Raw genomic sequence first — 18,221 nt, 5'->3', positions numbered from 1 at the left:
ATTCCAACATGGTGATTAATGACATTTCTTTCTTGCTGTCAAAGTTGTTCTAAGTAGTTTTTTACAAGATACATAATAAGTATTGTTATTAAAGCTCAAATGACCATTTGGTCAAAAGCTGCTTTGCCCCTTGATCAGGCATTTTATTTACTAGCTCTTTACAGCTGTATAAATCTTATGGCATTTACATCACTGATCACTCTCAACCTGAAATGTTAATCAGAATGCGCTTGATTGATTTTTTTTTTTTTTTTTTTTTTTTTAATCTAAATTACTTAGATTATCCAAAGTCTCTTAACTCTGAGTTTTGATCTGTCTGTTCAGGTTCTGAGAGGTCAGCAGTATGGTAGGAGCTGTGATGTGTGGAGCGTTGGTTGTGTTGTTATAGAAATGGCTTGTGCTAAACCTCCCTGGAATGCAGAGAAACACTCCAATCATCTTGCTCTGATATTTAAGGTGAGGTACTTTGTTGCTACAAATATGTTACAAAAGACGCTGACTAATTTCATATACAACAATGTGAATTTTAGAAAAGTATACAAGTAGTAGGATTTGTTGCAATGGCTCTTCTTTATATTGGAGCTGTTAGTACAAAATCAATATTGATACCAACATAATAATCATACTTGCTTGTTTAAAAAAAAAAAAGGCTGCCAACACAATAATATGCAGAAAAAGCGCTGTTCTAAGATATAAATACATAATGTAACAGAGCTGATCTTGACTCTAGGCAGAAGATTGGTATTTGAACTCTTTCTTTACAGTCCTGTAAAATACAGGAGCAAAAGAAGTTTTACTACCGTAAAACATTTATGTGTGTATTCATATTTCATGGTGGGGAATGTCCTTTGGTAAAAACCTCATGTTCCATATTCAGATTTTGCTGAAAGATATTTACCTTTATGCCATGCTATATATGAATATTATCCCTCCCTCTTCTAGGTCATCTATTTTGGCATTCATATTTCTTGCTAAAATCAATTAGGTATATTTAATTCTAAAAATCTAGTTGAACTGTAGGCATGAATGAAGAAAATACTGCCACAAGTGAAGAAAGTGATTAGCATCTTCACTAGCATGAGCGAAGAAAGTTTTTCCACAAAACAGAACTAGCACAGTGGTATTCAAATGTTCTAATTAAGTATAAATCACTTATGATAAGAGATGTAATTGTCTTGGTTCTGTCTCTGTGTGAATCTGGTGGTGCCACCCTAGTGTTCTCAATCTTGCTTAATTTGATCTAGAGAAGATCAAAATTAATTTGGTTGGGAGTGATCTGCTTCTGTCTGAGAAAGATTGCCCTCTGGGGTGGTAGCAGAAATACAGTAAGACAATGCAAGAGAGCATATACCCAGCTTAATATATCATAATGTAACATCACTCAGCTTAATATATCTCAATGTTTGCTTATGCTATGCCAGTTAACAGTGATGGCAAGTATTAGACTAAAGAATACCCATAAGTGTGGCGTAAGAGCTTTTCTTATGGCCTGCTTAGTAGATGGTTACTGCAGAATCTTGCTGTAAGAAGAAAATTTAGAGAAAAGTGCAAGGAGAGAGGCAGACTGTGAAAAGCAATAGAGCATATGTTATTGGGGAAAGAAGCATAAAGGGAACTTAAGACCCATTTTATAAAATGGAAGCAGTAATGTAATCCTCAAACTTCAGTAGGAAATATAAGTGGATAAAAGCTCATAATATAACTAGTCAGCTGAAAATGATTAGCTTGTTGAAGGTTTTTGGGGTAGGAGAGGGGGTTTAAGAATCACTGACTTCTAAAAAAGATATTTTCCCTTTGTTCAGATTGCTAGTGCAACTACTGCTCCATCAATCCCTTCACATCTGTCTCCTGGTTTGAGAGATGTGACTCTTCGGTGTTTAGAACTTCAACCTCAGGACAGACCCTCATCAAGGGAGCTGCTGAAACACCCAGTCTTCCGTACTACATGGTAGCTACTTATGTGTAAGGCTGATTATACTGAAGAAGATGCTACTGAATATATGATAACTGTCTTGCAGTGCAATTAAGCACAGTAGCTTGTATTATTCTGCTGGCCTTAATGATTGGTACATCAAGGACATAAGGCCAGTGGAGGACCCTACCTAAGTATGTGATTGACAAATTTAGATCTTTAAGCTCAGTATGCAACATTTCACAACTCGTGCAGAGACTTGTAAACTGTGCCTTTTCAAACACCTGGCTCTATGTGAACACAAAAGCATTTTTCCTTAAATCTGCATGATTATTTAGCAGATAAATGATTTTTATTTTATTTGGAGCACTTTTTCAGCAATATTAGCAGCTGAGGGGCTCAGGATCTATTTTAATATCGCAATCATTGTTCCATTTCACATCATGTAGATGTAAGCAGAGGGTTCTGCAATTAGTCAGTTTTCAGCACTGGTTAAAAGGAAGTTCTGTATCTTTCTCTCTTAATTATACAAAGTTCTCTGAGTAACAAATCCAAACATTGATGGATACTTTAAAAAACATTTTGCCTTCCTTAAAGTAAGAGCAGGCAGTTGTAGTTCACTGTACATTTACTGCTGGTCATGTAATTTCTTTTGAAATTAAAGTTTGCTTTCATTGTATTTTTAACTTTCAGGGAAAGGTGATCTTTTAAAATAGTCTTTAGAAAAAGATGCAAACTGTGTCATGGAACATCTTGCTGACACGAGTTTTAAAAACAGATTTGCTGGAAATCTGGAATAAAATAAAATGCCACCTTCAAGTCAGTGTTTCAGCCTCTGAGTGTATAGGTTATTTAAAAAAAAATATTTTGCATAAAACAACTTAGTCTGAATCGTGCTAAAAAGTTGAGCCTTCTTTTCATATAGCAGTTCCTTCTGGCAAATTGTGTAGAGAAGTTTCACGTCAAAGGCCCCAGACCCAGCTCCCATTAAAGTTTATGGGAGGCTTTGTCCTGTACTTCAATGGGAGCAGATGCCAACTGTGAGCAAATCTCATTCTTTGTGTAACAAAACTGAGGTCACATTCTCCACTGATAACAAGTTTTACTTGCTGTTCCTTCTGCTGTACATCATCTACTTACTGTAGCCATTAGTGATAATTTAATTTGAAAATGTTAAAAATAATACCATAAGAAAGGTATTTATTTTAACAAACAAACTTGGACTTGAAAAACAAAGTTAAGTAAAATGTGAAGTAAAGCTTCACCTGTAGTGCAAAACTTGTGTTTTTAGCAGGTGTGTGTTTAAAATTACTTTAAAGGCAAGTTTTTAGATTCTGATGCATGTAATGCTGAAAGAAAATGGCAGCTTTTCTTTTGCCTTTTTAAGAGGGGGGATCTTTAAATCAAATACTCATTGTGTTTAATCAATTTGGGGAAAAAAAATATTTTTCATGTTTTAACTCTTCAGAAGCCAGTTGAATTGTTGGACTGAAATAGAATTGGTTATTTTCAAAGACTCGGGACAAACTAAATAAGCTATAGTACATTAAAAATGTACAGTACAAATTGGAAGTAAAACATCTTAAAGATTAAGTTTACAGGGATGATAGTGCTCATACTAATAAAAAGCAGTGTTGTTAGTTGTGAATGTGTTTCTTTTGGAAATTTTACATTCCTTTGTTTTGAAAGATTGACAGACTTTGAAGAGTTAAAAAGATAATACCGAAATGTGAAGTTTGGTAGTTCTAACTGTTTTGTACTTTTTTTGACCACTTTAGAATTTCTTATTCTAATAAAATTGTTTCCAAGTCTTTCTTATGTGCAGGCTTTAAAGGATGCCCTCTTGCCAATTCATGTATTGGAAGATCAGTTGTCAGATTAATACTGTTTCTGGCAGAAATGTAAACTGTATAAACTAATGAACCTCAGCTAATCAGTATTACTTTGTAGATCACCATGCCTACCACATTTCAAACTCAAACTGCCTCTTGGTGTCCAAATGTATTTGTTTGAGTTTGTTTGTGTTTCCCTCAGCTTGCTGGTAATTGTGGTGTTTTTAAAATGCAGATGTGATGCAATATTCTTATTTTTTTTGGATCAAAGCTGGACTGAAAATTGTATTGTGTAATGTTTTTTTTGTGTGTGTTCTTAATGTTATTTGGTACTTAAATTGTAAATAACATCTACTGCTGTTTGTTCCAGTTTGTACTACCTCAGGTGTCCTATAGAGTTTCTTCTACCAAAGTTCGCTTTCACAATGAAATTATATTTGCTATGTGATAGATTCCTAAGGCTTCCAGGGCTTAAGGGCTAACTTCTATTAGCACCTTACTGTACAAGCAAATTTTACAGAAATGTCTGGGTTAAGAAATTTGGCTTCATTGTATCCTTTGTTATTTTAAATATATCAAGATATTTTAATTAAGTTTTTACCCCATTGAACCAATTTTATATAGTATAATTTGTACCCATTTTGGTGTTTTTTTCTTTATAGTAAATAAAAGTTTTTGAACAAATTTTGTCCTTTGCTTATTTTAATGTAAATATGTTCAGTTTAACGATGTGAATAAAATATTTCTGGTACACTTCACTGTTTATACAGAATTTCATATGCAACACTTGATATAGTAAGACTTTGTTTCTAATATTAAATGACATACGGATATTGGCTGATATATGTATATCTTAGGTATATCAATGAAGAATGCTTAGATAAAGGGCAGCAACAAACACTAAATATTTTTTAATTGATAATAAAGGTAGGAACTGCTCTATGAACCTCATTTTGTTTATGCCCTTAGATCTAACATTAAATGTCTAAATTTCACATTACTACAGAAATGTAACTATTAATTGCCAAGTCAAGCGAGTTGATTTGGTTAGATAAGTTCTGGAGCCATTGAGGTGTATCTTGGAAGTTAATCTGCTATTTTATGGTTTTCAGTGAAATGATTCTGTTGCTTCTGATTTAAGTAGCAAACAAATCTTTCCTTATTCAGGCAATCCGAATATGTATTGCAAAACTAGGGCTTGTTTCAGTTGCTTGTCTTTCTCCTGATTTTTTTGGATATTTTTAAAATTAATTCATTTTTGCATAGTTGAAAATTAAGTTCAAGTGTTCTGTAGCCTCTTTTGTGACTACTAAATTCTACATTTTGAAGGATCAATCTTTATATTCTCCATTATTTGTGATTTTTTTTTTCTGCAAATAGATATGAACATATCAATTCACCAGCAAAACTTGGCAGCAGCAATATTCAGTTAAATTATAATATCTGATTTTTAAAATCAGAAAAATATATTAACTGAAATGTCAAGGAGAACATATGGTGAGGGTTAAATAAAAGATAAATTGAGTGTAAGGTATTTTTCCTTCATTTGATTTACTGTAAAACTCCTGAATTTTACAGTATTATGTGGTAGTTATAATGTTGCGGTCTCCTTTTTAGGAACAAGGGATGGCAAAGATCACCTGTCTCCAGCAGTTGGCAGTAAATGTCAAAGACACCTACTTATGGAACCAAATGTCTTCATTTGCAAAGGGCATATTCAGTTCTTCCCCAGGCAAATAGTAAGTTATGCCCATTTTGGTTTCTTTGATGGGAATAATATTGTGTTCTGTGTGACTGTCATAGGTTGAAGTCTGACAGTGTTTCATCTTTACAAGTTCTTGTTGAAAGGCAATGATTGCTTTCAGAGCATGTTGGAATGTCATGAGGATCATGTATTTCCTCTTCATCATGAGTGGGTAAACTCATGCATGGCTGTTCTGTCCTGACTGTGTCCACCTCCTGAGACACTGTTTCCCTTACTAACTTTTCTCTCATTGCTTAGTGTTCCTTGCTGAGCTGAATCACGAATGTGACAGTCTTGCTTTTAAGAGCTACAATATACATATACTGTGGCAAACATTCATGTTGTTTTCTCATTAAGGCACACAGCTGCTCAAATTCAGAATTTTACTTGTGAATTGCTACCTTTCTTCCATGTCATTACCAAGAAAGTCCAGAAGATGGCGGGAAAGCACTTTGAGACAGCCAAAGGCTGAGGCTTACCCTGATGTACTGTGCCATTTCCTTTTATTTCCCTCAGTTATTTCAGTTTGCAGTATATCAGTTCCTGTTCTTGGAAAAATGTGCAAGACCAACAATAGAATTAAAGTGAATATGGAGTAAATGAAGAGGCAATTTATAAATATTTGCAAGGCTCTGAGATGGGAAGTGAATTCTCCTGCTTGTTTCGTTGCTTTGGTGGGTCTGGCTCAAAATCCCAAACTCTTGGCAAGAGTTCAGACCCAGACTTAGGAGTTAAGCCTTGACAGTGACTTGAGGTTTGCTTTCTCTGTTCACCCGAAAACCAATTCCCAAACACTAGCTGCTTATGATTATTTTTTAAGCTGGTTTCATAAGAAATATGCTGTCATGTTCTGTCTTGTTTTCCCAGTAACTTATGGCTTCATTGGGAGATTTTAACTAAAATTACAGATCAGGAGCACCATTAAAGATACAAGTTTTATGAAAGTAGGTACCTAAGCAGAGAAGGGAGACTGAGACAGAACAGTGACCAAGGAGATCATAAGATTACTCTTATCTTGATATCTCTTAACAGGTTCTAAACTTATGATGTGAAAAGAATAATTTGGGGGCCTTTGTCAGAATAAAGTACCTTGCTCTTAAGAACACCAAGTAAGGCTTGGGTGGGTCATAGCATGTAGTCCAGGTTGTGTTAGCACTCTAGTCAAGGTTTATGAACAATGTCATATCACTTTTTTTAATTTCATTCTATGAAGTTGGTTGATAAATGGTTTTGTTATCACCCTCCCCAAATGTTACTCCATTTGCATATGGGCTGATTTATGTAAACTTACACCTAGGTACCAACACATAATGTAGTTAGTTAATTTTTGAAGATCAATTGTGGAATGATTTTTTTCTTTGCTAGATTTTTTTTTTTTGGTTCATTTTACAGACAAATGATGGTAGAATGTGGCACCAAAAGAGTTTTCGCCCTCACCCCACACATGCTTGAGTCCTAAATGCTCATAATTTGTAAATATATTCCTTTTGTTAGGTTAGTAAGTGGGCTGTATGTTTTAAGCTGCAGTTGCTTACGATGCTACAAAGTATAACTCATGTTTCCTTGTCACTAGGGCCAAATACTATTCAAAAGTGGACAGAAATGTTAACAGGTTTCAGCTCTGGGCTATTGATCTACTCCTATGAAGTGGATCATCTGAGGTGCTGACAGTCTTCAGTGTCAGTAGACCACAGGCACAGCATAATTTTGGAAAGGTGAGCTGATGATAGCGTTTGGACTGCTCCTGAATGTAGAATTGTCAAGGAGGTGGGGTTCAACTGCTGCTTCTAGCTCTTTTTTTTTTTTTTAACTCATTTTGGTATCAGATCTTGCCTTTTTTGATTGTTTAATAAAACACAGAAGGGGTATGTAATATCTTTTAGATATGTGTGTGTGTATTTACATATATAAATATGCACCCATGGGATACAAGTTTTCTTTTCCAGTGCCCACAACTCTCCCTTTTTTGGTGCAAATATATCATGACTTTATATATAGCATCCTATGGTTAACTAGCTCTTCATATGCTGTCAGCTGTTGAAGAACAGAGTCCCAGCTGCACGAGTCCAGTTTCATCAATGAACAACTCCATGTTGGCATTAAGAAGTTTCTCGTGGTCCTTGTGAGCTGCCTTCTTTCCTTAGCTGGGTGAAAGCTGCTCCCTGCCCAGCTGTTAGGTTGTGCAGGACAAGTCAATCCATCCATATTTCCCTGGGCATCCTTCCCTGGCTCTAGGGGGTGATGGGATTGTGCCTCAGATGCATAGTGGGCAGGGAGTGAGAGCGCCCTCTCGGTCAGTCAGTTCAGCGCTCTGATGGGCTGACTTGTATTTTGTTCTACTTTATTTAAATACCTATGTCAATTTTAATTTTAAAAATAAATTTTTAAAATTAAAAAAAATTTGATTGCAATTATGCCTTCATGTGTGTTAAGTGCACAGCAATGTTACATTAAGTAAAGTTGGTATCTGCTACTTAAAAATGTTCTTTTTTTATCTGTTCTCCTAAGTGACGTTTGATCTCATGCGTGGGGTACTGCTTGTTATTACAGCCCGCGGAGCTCCAAGCTCCGGCCGGGCCCTGGGTTTTGGCCACTCGAAGCCTGGGTCCCGGCTGAAGCTTGGAGCCCCGGAGCCTGCTCCCCCTGCACGCCCTACCGGCTAACGGCAGCTCCGCACGCAAATACGGCCGCGCGTCCGTAGCAGAGATTAGCTGGGCCGGCTGCGCGGGCGCGAATCGAGAGAGCGCGTTGCCCAGGACGGCCCTGAGGGAGCGGGCGCAGCTTGCCCGGCGCCATGCTGCGCGTCCTGCGGCGGCGCTGGGGTGCCTACACGTACCGTTTCGTGCCCTGGCTGGACCTCAACTTCTGCCGCAAGCGCAGGTGAGGCGGAGGGGCAGGCTCTAGGCAGGCGGCAGCTCCCCCAGGCAGTGGCGAGGCCGCTTGGGAGGAAGCCCGCCCCGCCGCCCTTTTTGCTTTCCAGTGGGGTGAGGCGGCGGCCGGCGCCGCCTGGTGGGTTCCCGCAGGGTTTTCCGGCCTTGAGTAGCAGCTGGAGGTGGGGGAGAGCTCCCCTCTGGGGGCGAGGGGCTGCCGTGGCTGAGACCCCGCTTCCCCCACCCTTCTCGGGAGTGATCGGGGGCACCGCAGGAGGTAACTCGGGTTTTTCCACTGTGACGTGGCTGCTTTGCAAAAGTGGTTCAGTCTTCTGTGTCACTTCAATGGCGTAAAACTCTAATACTTGGATACTTTAGAATGGTATTTAACATTAAAATCAGAGCTGGAAGTAGCCAGATGGAATTTATTTATTTATTCCCCCGATAAGATGTCTGCCATCTTTTCGAATGTAAAAGTAGTGCTTGAATTTAAATGAGTAGGACATCGCTGTAAGTAACGTAAATCAAAATGTCCTTAGTATAATATTTTTCCTCTCCTCATTTAAAGTGTAATGAACTTATATTTGATTATCAAAATTTATATAAAAATATATATATTTGATTTTTGGTACATTTGTCACTAAGAGCTCAGTGGGATTTAACCTACCTGTGTTGCTGTAAATACATCAGATGATGGGTTTGTAGTAGGACCGGTACGAAAGAATATTGTTTAGAGTTTGGGTTTGTTTAAAACAATAGTGCAGATAACTTGCTGCTGTAAAATGACTCTCCTGTATTTTATTTAGGAAAAATATAATCTTAAGATTTATTTTTTTTTCCAGGACCCTCTGATATGTTCCTGAAAGCTCCCAAGACAAAATTATCTTTGATGAAGATGTCCTTGAAACACTACTGAAAATATTTAAAGCTCTGTTCATAAATTATTTCAGTAGAGAAATGCATATCTTGGCCTTACTTTCAGAAATTAAATGTAAATATCTGGAATTACCGATTGTTGAGCGGAAGCAATCAAAAGTAAATTCATGTAACTATTAGAGTGTGCTGGTTTTGGCTGGGATAGAGTTAATTTTCTTCATAGTAGCTAGTATGGGACTATGTTTTGGATTTGTGCTGAAAACAGTCTTGGTAACACAGGGATGTTTTTGTTATTGCTGAGCAGTGCTTACACAGAGTCAAGGCCTTTTCTGCTTCTCACACCACCCCACCAGCGAGTAGGCTGGGGGTGCACAAGAAGTTGGGAGGGGACACAGCTGGGACAGCTGACCCCAACTGACCAAAGGGATATCCCATACCATATGACGTCATGCTGTGGCGGTGTGCTACACACCCACACCCCTACCCACCCACCCACCCTTTTCCCATAACCCTGCTCAAGCGATAATCACCAGTGGCAGTTGTGATGGATGCATCCAGCTCAAAGTGGATTCAGGGGAGACAGATAACAGCACAATAGCCAAGGGCTAATTTATGGTAATGTGAACACCTAACCACAGTGCTGGTCAACATCTGACTCAAGCCAAATTTGGAAGAAACTAATATATGCAGTCAATATGTAAATATGACTATGAGTCAATCATCTTACCCCCATAAATAGTGAGCAGCCCAAGAGCCCTTTGAGCTCTCCTGCATGGCAGTGGGCTGCATGTCAGGATCTCCCCTTGAGCAGGGACGCCTCTCAAGGTTACTTCTCAAGGTTGAGAGATTCCTTGCTGCAACAGATCCTCGGTAGGTGACTGATAGCATGCTAAACTTTGTAATCTTAGCTAAGTGATATAAAGGATTGATCGTGCGTATATAATCCTTTAGACATAAACTATTGACCAAGTCTGGGACTAGGATTGGATCCAGCCGCACCTAGGCTCCTCTCTGAGAAGGAGTTTAGAAAGCAAGGGGGTACATTCTGAACCTCATGACTCAAAGGGAGGGTCTCCCTGACAGTCTTGTCTGACCCTGTCTTCTATGCAGTAAACAATCAAGTGCACCTTGCCATCGAATCTTCCTAAACCACTGTCGCATTTACCATTGAGCTTTGTTAACTCACTGGTTTATAGCAATAAATTTTTTTTTTTTTTTTTTTGCTTCTCTCTTACAAGTGAAGTGCACTCTCACTCCCTCCGCGACGTGTGCTCAGCAATAAAAAGCTGTGGGAAGAAGAAGGAAGGGGGGGACATTCGGCGCGATGGCGTTTGTCTTCCCAAGTAACCGTTACGCGTGATGGAGCCCTGCTTTCCTGGGGATGGCTGAGCACCTGCCTGCTGATGGGAAGCAGTGAATGAATTCTTTGTTTTGCTTTGCTTGCGTGCGTGGCTTTTGCTTTACCTATTAAACTGTCTTTATCTCAACCCATGAGTTTTCTCCCTTTTACACTTCCGATTCTTTCCCCCATCCCACTGGGGGGTAGTGAGCAAAGTGGCTGTGTGGTGCTTAGTTGCCGGCTGGGGTTAAACCACGACACAGGGTCAACGCGTCCAGAGGAAGTTCTGTTTAATACACTATGGTTCAGTATTATTTGAGTCTGAAGTTCCCTGGTATCTGCTGGAACTGGAGTCTTTGTTACCAAAGGTTTTGTACCGAAAGGGATGGTTGTATCTATGTATCCTGGTAATGAAATGTTCTTATTTCTGGTTAAGTTAGATGTGATTTCTAGCCATCTATTTATAGAATGCCAAAATTCTACACTAATTTTTTTTTCCATGGGTTTTATTTCTGTCATTCCTTAACAAAATCACAAATTAGATTAATGAGAATATTTTTTGTATAAACTGACTAGAGTTATTTTGGAAATAAGCAAAGTAATATTTAGGGGGAGGGGGGTAATTTAATTTAAAAAAAAAACCTTTCCATACTCAATGTCTGATTTCTCAGCTGCTAGAAAAGTTGTTCCAGATTCTTTAAACACAAATGCATGGGAGCAATTTCAAGCAGGTGAGCAATCCTTTGGGGGATTTGTTTTGGATAAGGATATGAAAAATGGGGTTTTGAGGTCTCCACACAGATCAGCAGACAAGACTATGAATTTTTTCAAAGCACAAAAATACAAATTGGAGAATGAAAATAAACCCTTTACTTAGTGGAACTCTCTTCCAGTAAAGCATGTTTGGGAAATCAGCACTTCTCTGTTCTTCCTTCTCATTTCTTGGAACTGTGTTTGCTTACATTTCTTAAAAAGATTTGTAATTCTGTCAGTATGGCCAAGCTAGGACAGATCTGTTGAAATGCCTTGGATTTGATTCTGTCAACAGAATCATCCTCTGCATGTGGTCTCTAGCTTATGCTGGTGGTATGGGATTAGGACCAATCCAAGAACTGGGCAGCAGAGCATTTTTTGCCTGCTAAAGCAGGAGTATCTAGCTATTACCATTGACTGGTAAACTGAGCGATTGCCAAGTGAAAATCACAGGGAACAAGTCTGCAACCTTGCATCTCACTTCAAATTTCAGGCACATACTAAATGTGAGTGTAGGCTTATTGAGAGGGTCATCTAGCAGCTCATCTAGCAAAACAAGAGGATGAGCTGTTGAAATGCCTGCTGTTTTCAGGGATATGAAGGAAACCGCAGGACTGCTGGCTGGGGAAGGGATCCTGTGGAGAGAGCAGGTCAGTGCTCTCCTGCCTGTTGTTTGGCAGTGAGCGCAGCCTGCCGACAGGGCCTTCACCTAGCTCCTCGCGAGATTGCAATGAAAGTTTTATGCAGAGGGTTGCTGAAGATGTAGTGGGTGTGAGGGATGCAGGACTGCAATGTCATGAAAAATCGCAAGCTAGTCTGCTGTCACTTGTCTGCTTGGAACCCAAGGCAGGTTAAATCCTGCCCACAGATTTGGGGAATGTTCTGCTGAAATGATTTGTCTTTTCTTCTTGGTCTGGCATTTTCCCCCTCTTGTACCAAGCAAAAACCTCTGATTGGAGGGGGTGGGGTGTTTCAGGTTCTTTGCTGTCTCTGTGTGCTTTTCAGAGAGTCCTGGCACAGTAGTAACAAAGTAGCTGAATATCTTCAGCTGTGTTTTCCTGAACAAACATCACTTCATGTTTTCCTCTCTAAGGCAGGCTAGTTGACTGTGATGTTTTATCTACCTCTCACATAGGTACTGGACACAGACCTTCTGTTTAATGATTTCTTTCAGTGGCTTCTCTCTTTGGAATATCTCAGCTCATATAGATTTTTTTTTTTTGCATCACACAAAGATGTGTCTAAAAGCTTGCAGGTTTACAAGTGTTAATGTCATGAACTGAGAGAAGAGTTCTCCTACCCCCTCTGTCTCTTTTTGAGTTTCTGTGTGGAGGGGACTGGATGATATTGTAAACCCATTCTGACAGTTAACTTATTTTCTTCTGAAATAATCATATCTGTCTTGCAACAGATACAGTATACAGAAAGCACGAGCCCATCTTTTTCCAGTTCCTAGGCAATCCCTTTATTTTTAGGTGCATAGATGGCATCCTTATTGATGGGAACAATAAAGGACTATCAAGATCAGTGTACAGGTAAACAGTCAAAAGAAATAGGGGAATGTCACTCAACTGATATTTAAAATGGCGGTACTAGGTCTCAGTTCCCTGTTGACTTACCCTAAACTGAGTTATATTTGAATATCATCCACCTATGTGTATCTCTTACTGTAATACAAACAGTACAAGGGTAAGAGCTGCTGGATGCGATCTGTTATGTACTTGTGTCTATCTGTAACGCCAATGAGATGTGTTTTGATGTACAGAGACTGTTTCCTGTAAAGAAAATAGTTTTAATAGGAGCAGGACGTAGCATAAAATTTTTGAAATGCTTCTGAGCTGTTATTCAAATCTGCTTAGTGAATGAAAAACAAACAAACAAAAAAAGCCTGCATATGGATTTGCTAATACCAAAAGGGTGAAGCTGGTAACTCTAGCTCTGGTCTACAGATGAGCAGCACTTAAGAAGGGAGCAGTAACCCTTAATAGTAATCATGAGGCTGACATGAACTGGACTGTTTTAGCTTACCTTAAAATATAATTTATAGCAATTTCTGTGTTTAAACATGACATGAAAAGAAAATAAAATGAATAACAAGCAAAATGATCTAAAATAATACCTAATTTGAATACTAATACCTACTAATACCAGATTTGAATTCTGGGAATGAGTTTGAAGTTGATATTGTAATGAGCCTTCACATCTTTAGAGGTGAACAAGATCTATTGACACTTCTGTAATGGTAAAGTTTGATGTTGATTTCTGGAATTGTACATGGTGGTTCTGTATGGGTTCTTCCACTGGAGTCTGAAAGACACCACACACTGGTGGGAGGTTTAAATGTACTTTTTAAAGTATCATCAAGGTGTTGGTGGTGTCGTCTGTGTTGTGTTGTCCATTCCCCCCACCCCAATGTTGTCCTGTTGCCCAGGTAGGTTGGACAGCTGTAACTTTACCCAGCTACTGTGGGCATTTCTACAGGAGCATGTACAGATTGCCTGTTAAGTGAATGTCCTGGTTTTGGCTGGGATAGAGTTAATTTTCTTCCTGGTAGCTGGTATAGTGCTGTGTTTTGGATTTAGTGTGAGAATAATGTTGATAACATGTAGCGTTCGTTACATATCAAGGTTATACCGGCGGATCTCCAGCCGACCCGGGCTGGGGAAGGAACAGTCAGCACACACAGTGTGGGTGTTCAGCTTCCTCATTTATTGCGCAGTAGTTTACTTTTATGCTCTCAGCAGTAGGCGTGTCATGTTATAAGGGGTGGAGACAAGGGAGGGTTAACCCTTAACTCTTTCCGTACATCGTGTGATCTTCCGGTCACCAGGCCTTATCTTTACTACAATAACACACTGATGTTTTAGTTGTTGCTAAGTAGTGCTTACACTAAGTCAAGGACTTTTCAGCTTCCCATGCTCTGCCAGGTGCACAAGAAGCTGGGAGGGGGTACAGCCAAGACAGCTGGCCCAGACTGGCCAAAGGGCTATTCCATACCATGTGACATCATGCTCAGTATATAAACTGGGGGACTTGGCCGGGAGGGGGGCACCACTGCTTGGGGGCGTGCTGGGCATCAGTTGGCGGGTGGTGAGCAATTGTATAGTGTATCACTTGCTTTGTATATTATTATTATGATTACTACTACTATTATTACTGCTACTATTTTACTTTATTTCAATTATTAAACTGTTCTTATCTCAACCCACGAGTTTTCTCCCTTTTACCCTTCTGATTCTCTCCCCCATCCCACCGGGGAGGGGGGAGTGAGCAAGCGGCTGTGTGGTGCTTAGTTGCTGGCTGGGGTTAAACCACGACAGTGAAGGAGCAGTGATTCACATTAATGCTGTTGGTCATTTCAGGTCTTGCAGCAGGAGAGATCAACTTGGCCCATTTCAAACAAGCAATGTGAGCTGGCTCACAGCTGCCCTTCAAAACCTGCTGGCAGTGGGACAGTATGTCAACAGCTGCTCACATGGTAAGTTGCCAGGTAAATTTTCCATGCTTGAGTTTGTCTTTATGGATATAAATTATTTTGGAGGTGACAACAGAGAATCAGATACTGACCTTGGGGGGCAAAACTGTTGTTTAAAACAAGATAGGTTCTTACGGGATAAAGAGTTTCTGAGGCCTTTTGTGACAGCTAGGTGTTAGAATCCTTTAGCATAGCAATGCTTCAAATATCCTTGTGCTTTTCTCACTGATTCCCCAGATGTCTCCCTACTGGTATGTAGAATGAAAGGCGGCACACATCCCAAAATGTGAGACTGGGGGAAAGGATATCTAGCAAAGGACCACTGGACTGAGGCAGTACACAGAGTTGCAGATAGAGTTCCCCAGTATGGTTCCAGCAGGCTTCATGAGAAAACCATACACACAGTGACATGTACAATAAGATTTTCTTACTGCTCAGTTTGGACTATAATACTTTTTTAGACTTCCTTAAGTTTGTGTGCAAAATCTAGGAAACTGTTGGTATGATATAGCTGTTGGACATGGAGGGGAACTATTTATTTCTTCTACCTCACAATACGTGTTGGTCTTAAGGTTTGGGGGAATAACTAACTCATGAGAATGGTTGTGAGATACAGAAAGTTCAATTGCTACCATACCTAGCCTCTAAGTGGCTCTCAGAGCCTGCATTACACTAAAGATATCCTGCCTCCAAGTAGCATCCAGAAAGGTTGCTGGAGTAGCGAACCAGGTATTGACTGGCACAGAGACAAAACTCTGTCCCATGAAACTGTTTCTTCCAGGTCCAATGTCCATGTAAAGAAAATTCCCTTCTTTCTGCTGGACAGATGGTGATTTTCTCCCTGGTTGTATTTATGACACATCTTACCACCATGAAAACTTTTTTCAAGATTTTTATTTTAACTGTACAAGCAAATGTATGTTAGCAATGTTTAGCAATGCTCTAAGGTATCCCTGGTGCTATGCAAATTGTGCCCCTTCATATACACGTTGATAATCAGGTCACCCTGTTTAATGCAATAAGGATGATTTAAAGCTCCTGTAGTTGGCTGTGTATCTCTTGTGTAGATTCAAAATAGGACTTCAGAGGAGTGTAGTAGCTCACGACAGAGGCATGGTTTTCAGGCTTGATGAAGCATCTGGTCCTTTTGCAGGATTTTTCAGGACATTTAATACTTTTACACATCTCTAAACCCTATCTAAGAATTTATCTGTATCAGAGACACTTGGGTTTTTTTCTTATTTCTAGAAAAAGCAGCCAATGTGTGTTATCAGGAGTTTGATGTGCTGGGATATTTTTCAGCAGAAGTGAAACAGTATCTACCAAACATCATCTACAACCATAACATAGAGAGGTTATCAGTGAATCAAAGAGCTCATAACTTTGTATGATACAAAGCATACTGTATGTGTAAAAATGACAAACATGGTTGAAGAAGAATATTACTCCGTATGAAGATGTTACACAAAAGTGTGCACCTGTGTAGAAGAGTTAGCTTTTTTAATTGACTGATTTTAAGTGATTTACAAGACTATTTCTTTTTGTTCCCTTTTCCACATCTTCGCAAATGAGATCAGCGTAGCTCTGAAGATGCGGTTTTATAAGCAGTGGTTACACTACAGTGTAGTAGTTTTGTACTAGTAGTAGTTTTGTTTGGAAATGTGGGAAAAGTGTCCTGTACTGGTATGTAGTCAAGAATAACTTTGAAGCTGTGAGAAAGTAAGTTGTAATGTTGGTCCTGAATTTAACACACCAAAGAAATTGCACTTCTGGTCCAGTTGCTACCTTCAGGGACCAAATGAATCCTCTTCATTTAGAGGATGTATAAGGATTTTAGAGCAGATCATCTAGACTTGTAATGTAATTCTGGAGCTATTTTAAAACTCAGAGAGTTATGGTGTATATTGGAAAAACGGCTTTTCTGATTAACCTTAGACTTTGTTGAGGCAAGGTTAAAGATGCACTTATAAACTGCAGATAAATAAATAAATGCTAATAAAAGAAGAGGTAAGACTGAACTTTAGGAAGCCTGGATGCTGTACACTTGAGGTGTGTAGTGCTTGTCACTCTGATACATCAAGCAAGAAGAAGAACTTTTTTCTAATTACTACACTGCTGTTAACTGAATTAATAGATTCAAGACTGAAGAAATCTGTGTCGTTAAGATACTTATTGTGTGTGTACTTCAAGCTTCATGAGCATTTTTACACAATGGAGGGCTGTAGCTTTACCATTTAGAAAGCAAGCTGTAGGCTTGTATTTCCCTGAAAATACTCCACATTTGATGCAGAGGTGAAGGTTTAACTGTTTACATCATTAGCTTCTCAGCTATCTACTGTTGTTGATATTATTGTTTATTGGTGTTCAGCTGTCCATACAATATCTCATAAAATAAAAATGTAAGTTCTGGACATGTCATTTAATCTTCTAGTTTGCATAGTTGTCTATAACTGTGGCTCAGTTTTAATATTTTGCCATTTCACTTCTCATGCTTACAATGGACACAATTTGTAAAAATTACTTCCCTCTTGTGAAGTATTCCTCAGATGATCCTCAGTAGTTTACAGTAATTACTAGTTCTTGCTCTGGTTTTCTTGGAGTTGGTTCTATTCTCTTTGGTATATCTGCTTCCTTTTAGAAGGTATTTCAGTGTAGCCAGTTGTCCAAATCTCTTATGAAGCCTTTTGGACAGTGTTAATATGTAGTTCTGATGTGCCTGCATGATGCGCTGTCATCAAGAGGCCAACTTCAGCCACTTGCTTTAGCTATGCCTGTCTTTGGGTAGCAGGAAAGATGCTATGATATCTTGAGGCCCTGTCCAACCCTAGTTTTAGTGGTTCAGTGAAGGTTTCCTGGCATGTGGCAACTTTCATAGCTTTTATTCTCAGCGTAGCTGGAGGAAATAATGCCAACCAAGTGTGCTGTGTATTTTTTTTAATGAGTTACTGGCATAAACAGAGCCAGCCATCCCCATGTTAATTCTTGCTGCTGTCTGCCAACTGCCTTCAGAAAGTAAACAAGAGACAGCTTGTCAGTCTTTGGGTCTGGATAAACAGCTTTCTTGAGAAAGAAAAATCAGCCCAGTATTTTACTGCAAAAGTCCGAGCAACCCTCCCAATGAATTTGTGGTTGGCATAAGCTCATGATGTAAGGGACGAGCCCCTGTAATGTGAGCCCAGACCATGCCCCAAGAGAAAGGTCCAGGAAACAGAGTCAAGTTATGGGGAGGGGCCTGGTGTCTCTCCTCTTGACTGACAGATGTCTCAACCACTCCTGGAACTGGGCCGAGAGAAGGTTCCAGGGACTGAGACTGGACCCTCTAAATAGGGGCTCGCTCTCTCTTTTTTCTCCACGTGGAGCACCCCTGTTGGCAGGTCCAACGCTGGAGCCAGGACTGGTGATCTCTCTCTCTCTCTTTCT

At 39.4% G+C, this 18,221-nt stretch overlaps 1 protein-coding gene and 1 pseudogene across 1 annotated transcript in view; both read left to right on the top strand.

The window, feature by feature from the left end:
- Positions 1 to 4,356, top strand: part of LOC148055214 (mitogen-activated protein kinase kinase kinase 1-like) — an 80,990-nt gene extending 76,634 nt beyond the window's left edge. The window contains exons 19-20 of the mRNA XM_087762408.1: positions 325 to 456; positions 1,803 to 4,356. Coding sequence (XP_087618534.1) covers positions 325 to 456; positions 1,803 to 1,952 — 282 coding nt within the window. The 3' untranslated portion in view covers positions 1,953 to 4,356. The remainder of the gene's footprint in view (positions 1 to 324; positions 457 to 1,802) is intronic.
- Positions 4,357 to 8,276: 3,920 nt separating this feature from the next.
- LOC104022045 (SET domain-containing protein 9-like) lies at positions 8,277 to 16,927 on the top strand (annotated as a pseudogene).
- Positions 16,928 to 18,221: the final 1,294 nt, after the last annotated feature.

The sequence above is a fragment of the Nipponia nippon genome, unplaced genomic scaffold (genome assembly GCF_047370975.1).
Source record: "Nipponia nippon isolate SJK-2023a ecotype South Korea unplaced genomic scaffold, ASM4737097v1 scaffold_26, whole genome shotgun sequence".
In the NCBI taxonomy this organism is placed as follows: Eukaryota; Metazoa; Chordata; class Aves; order Pelecaniformes; family Threskiornithidae; genus Nipponia; species Nipponia nippon.
Note: the sequence above shows the minus strand (reverse complement) of the source record. Positions and strands in the feature narration are given on the sequence as shown.